General features: G+C 37.4%; 1 protein-coding gene across 1 annotated transcript; it reads left to right on the top strand.

Moving 5' to 3' along the window:
• Window positions 1-4,065: 4,065 nt before the first annotated feature.
• On the top strand, window positions 4,066-4,925 carry LOC118754122 (the record flags this gene model as incomplete). Its single annotated transcript, XM_036488982.1, has 1 exon — window positions 4,066-4,925. A coding segment is annotated over exon 1 (714 nt), but the record flags the coding sequence as incomplete, so codon positions are not given.
• Between the last annotated feature and the right edge of the window lie 2 nt (window positions 4,926-4,927).

The raw sequence follows: 4,927 nt of genomic DNA on the forward strand, positions 1-4,927 counted from the left end.
CAAAGGTATGTTTTTTACGCGTCTACATTTTGCAACCTCGCAGCAGGGTTGCACTATGGCAATACTAATCGCATTTTTTTTATTTATTGGGCACGTTTTCTATATTTGCATTTAATTTGAGCGCAATTTCTGATGAAAAGAAATAAATCAAGGAAAAGAAATAAAAAATATTAGGAATTGGTAATTAAGTTAAATAATTACAATTTTTCAGAAACAAAATCGAAAGGCGACATATAAAAAAGCACGCAAAGAAGAAATGTCTGGCAACACCAGCAAAGTTTTGAGACGATTTTGCGACGACTGCTAGAAAGGGGTGCTCACAGTTTGATGCTAAAGATGTCTCAAAATGTAGACGTCTACATTTTCAGACACAATTTGGAACGAACTGTGAACACCCCAACTGTGTTTGTTGGGGCTGAGCTGTCAAACAAAATAAAATATCTACGAAATATCTATCTCCAGTTATGTTTTCGTATTCTCCAGCAAAAAATATCCAATAACTTGCCAGTAACCAAATTTCGAAGAGTAAGCCAATATTTACTCCCAATAAGAGAAATGTGCAAGAAAGTACGAAAATGCAAAACCAGCAAGAAGTTGCAAGTTTTATGAACAGCTGATTAATTTGTTATTTTCCGACGCAATTTTCTAAAAAAAATTGTATTTCCCATCTTATTATATATTTAAATAGGTTTATTTTGTCAATTGCAACTCTAATAGCAGTTCAAACATTTGTATGTGAATTGCATTAAGCATCATGTCATCTGCTGTTTTTTTTACTGGCAAGTAGTTGCTAGTAAAAATTTATCCAGTAAAACTTGCAAGTTCAGCTGTCATTTTTGCTCTCTCAATTCTCTTTTGCTAGTTTCTTGCAAGTTTTTGCGCACGCAAACGGCATCCAGTAAAAACCAGTAAAATTAGTACTGCATTTTACTAGATAGTGCGTACGCGAACAGGGCTTCTGTAAAAGGTGTTCAGCCCCTTTTCTTCGGCAACATAGAAAGGAGAATTCTACTTAGTGAGGGTTATAATCCCTAAGTGTGGCCTATTAATTTGCACCAAAAATATATAACATTAAAATGAATAGAAAGGGCGAACCACGCCCATTTTCTAGTTTTGTTTTAGCTCACAAATGCCGCGGTACTGCACTTGTACCCAACTACTGTGCCGAAGCTATTGAAATTACTTATAATTTAGAGACTTTTCACAATTACTTGCTTTACCACATCTGACTGGACTGTGTTACATTTGAGCCGGTAAAAGAGCAATTAAAAGAACGCGGACCATTCGTTCCAGGCGTCCACGGCCACATAGATACAGAATATACGCTGGCAGAAACAAAGACCGATACCAAAAATATGTATACCTGTTTGGCCACACGCATGGGTACATCCATACATATGCGTGCACGTTATTTATATGCATGCATACAACCCATTTAAATATCAAAAGGGGATTCCAAGCTCTTAATTCTTCTGCATTTATTTATCGGGACATCATTCAATATCAATGCAAATGGGCGTAGTAAGTTCGGCCGATAAAAATCTTTTTTTTTTTTGTGTAATTGATCATCCCGATTTTCAGCCACACTTAACCTACATATGTACATAGATTTCGCCAGTGATAAAGCGATATGCAAGTAGATTAAAAATTGTGTTTCCACTATGTCTTAATTTTAATCAATATTTGGACTTTGGAATAATATCCATCCAAATTACGTAAAATACTAATGATGAAAAAATGGGTAAAATTTTCTGTATACGCTTTTCAGCAGAGAAATTTTTTTCCAAAATGGCGACGACGGCCACCCAGAGGCGAAACGTTGATAAATTTTGCTATTATCTTCAAGTAAAATATAAAAAAAGTGCATAATTAACACTCACCGTTCTTGGAAATACACAAATATATATTATTTTAAGCAAAATAGTGTAAAAATACGAATTATTTTAAATCAAATACACGCACTAAACCACTCAAAGACTGCACTCGTCGACAAAGCTGCCAGATTTGAGATGACGCGGCTTGATGCTGCCAGATTTGAAATGACGCAGCCTGATGATGCCATATTTAAAAATATTTTGGATAGGTGCCATCTTTCATTCTTTTAATAAGTGATGCCAATATTTTTTGAAGTCAAAAGTAAACGCCATGAATCAAAAATACATCACGCAAGACCGCGACGTTGTATTTGTAATTGGTTGAGAAATAACCCAGCGTATATAATACATTAGTTAACAGATAGGGTTCTTACTGGGAAGTTTGCGAAAGCGCGTTCGTCAGCTGAGCGTTTGTTTATATCACAAGCACCACTATTTGACACATTTATTAAATAAAGAAAAGCTAAAGTTAATTCAACATGACCACACATTTTAAAGCATTTAAATGTATAATTTTACCTAAATTGTGCCTTTAATGCAGCGTTTTTGCTGCATTTAAAATGCAACATTTAGCACTTTCGAACATGTGTTTTCAAAGATCGTTCATGCTATCACATTTACCAAATGTACATTTACGCGTGCTCGAAATCGTATGCTTTTGACAAACAGCCGTGTTCTATCGCTTATTCAGATCCGTACCTAATGTAATATAATGTAATGTAAAATAATAATTGAAATCTCGTCCGGCGGTCACTGAAACGCAGCTAGCTCTGTATACGCGGAAAATCAATATAGCCACTTTTTCTCATTAATACCTTGGTTATAATGCACGGGGCGAATCGTAACAAATCGCGTCAAATTGGTAAGGATCTATTGATTTTAGATGGTTCCGTTTTAAATTGCGGTCAAATACATTATAGTCGTTTGAATTCATTGCGTAAGGATTAGTTTATGGTTCTTGCCAAGGTTTTTGCCATCTTTTGGGCTATTAGTCAGCTTTCAGACACGTTAAGTCTTGCTTGCTCGTTCCATGGCGAGGGAGGTGAGAAGAGATACCTCCGTACCGTCAATTCGTTTCAATCAGTTTTCTTGTCTCTTTGGGTCTTTTCGTTGCTTCCCATTTATAGAACCAAGAACTTGAATTCAATAATATTTGACGCGTCTGGAAGCAAATAGAAAACACAAAAGCTAATGCGAAAAAGTTTTATCCACAACTTGACGTGTCTGATAGGGGACTTATATATCTATCCAGCCGTCTTCACGTGCTGGAAAATCTCGCTAGCGTGACGACGCATGCGAGAAACCTCACGTGTAGACCGTAAAACGTACGAAGCATGCTTTTTCTCGCTTGCTTTCGACTCTCATTTCTGTTGTTTGACAGCTATGTTGTCATTTCGCAGAATTCTTCAGAGTAGTTTATTTTGGGGGCAAATACAAATTTAGATTCACCCAAAACCGTATTTTGCGTCTTTTTCGCTCTTTATGCAGATTTTCTAATTTCCTCAAACTTTTAAGACCCTGCAAGGCTTGAACCTTCTTGTTTGGCGACATTTTACATATGAAAAAGTATGCTGTCAAATGCGCAGTCAACAAAACTCTATCTCGCTTGCGAGAGAAAAAGCAGAACGCAAGCGAGCCCTTAGGGCCGGTTACTCAATGTCTGATTAACACTAATCTGCGTTTACACATCATTATCGACGTCTTCGACTGCATGCATATAACAGGGAGTCGGTTACGTCGACAACGATGTTTAACCGCAGATTAGTGTTAACCAGACATTGAGTAACCGGCCCTTAATGTTTTCTTCTACATACGTATGTATATCAGTGTAAATCTAAGTCATGACGTGGTTAAGTGCACTTAATATTGTAAGAAACTACTCTTAGGGCCGGTTTCTCCATCTGTGGTTAACACTAACTCCCCGGTTAAACATTGTTATCGACGTTCTAACTCCATGCATATAACAGGGAGTCGATAAGGTCGGTAACGATGTTTAACGGGGGATTAGTGTTAACCGGAGATAGAGAAACCGGCCCTTACTCAGTTCGGAAATTCCGTGTGCTTCAGGCAACCAAGTCCCTGGTTGCTTCAACGGTTGCCTCGTGTGTAGTTAGCACTATAACCAGTGTATCCACGTTCTTTGGAAAAAATAGTGCATTTTCGTACAACCCCGATACTTAGCTTCGACAACCCTTTTCATATGTCAATCAGTAATTTAGCAATTGTTTTTCTTTTTTTTTTCTAATTACATACCCTCTAAATTGCTATAAATACATTTGTTTATCGACTTGGAATCGCAGTATACTGTGCTTGGTATGGTTATTTTACAGATAAACAATGCGTAAATATCACCAGCTCTTATTGGTCGTAATTTCTTGTATAAGCATAATTGTCTTGCTTACATACAAAAACGAAAACACACGTTTGAAAGATGTCCTGAATGCCGTGAACTTCTTTAGTCGGAAAGATGCGGCAGAGTTACGATTAATAAGTAATTTCACCTGGACGGATGATGGCATAATTGATTTTAATCGCCCGATTCCGGTCTGGCAGCTAATTGGGGACTCCTTTCACGCCTATGCTTCATTCTGGCATCGCAACGAACTTGTCTCTTCAGGTGGCGAAGTTTTATCACTGGTAACTGCATCGGTTGGCGCTGTAGTAAATTTTCGATGTAGCGCACATTATGGAGGACACTTTTCGCAAGGCAAGTTTCGTTTTCAGCACTTGGGTCAAGAAAAAGATAATGGCGATGTTGTATTCAAAACTTATATATTTTACTGTCGCCTCAAAAATGATATAGGGGCACCCAAAACCATTGTTTATGCAGACCAAAATGATAAGATCAATGCGAATCATATGCTTCGTTTACGTCCTATTAAAAATGGTCAAGTAGGCAACGTGCCGCAAACACAACTAGCGATTTGTCTGGATTTAGTAACGTTTAATATAAGCAGTAACTTCGGGAAAAATGATGCGCATTTGTTGGAATTTTTTCTACACCACTACGTCCTAGGCATCAATCAGTTTATCGTTTACAATGGCGATGACTT

This window comes from Rhagoletis pomonella, unplaced genomic scaffold (genome assembly GCF_013731165.1).
Source record: "Rhagoletis pomonella isolate Grant_MI unplaced genomic scaffold, Rhpom_1.0 Rhpom_scaffold_03418, whole genome shotgun sequence".
NCBI lineage: Eukaryota > Metazoa > Arthropoda > Insecta > Diptera > Tephritidae > Rhagoletis > Rhagoletis pomonella.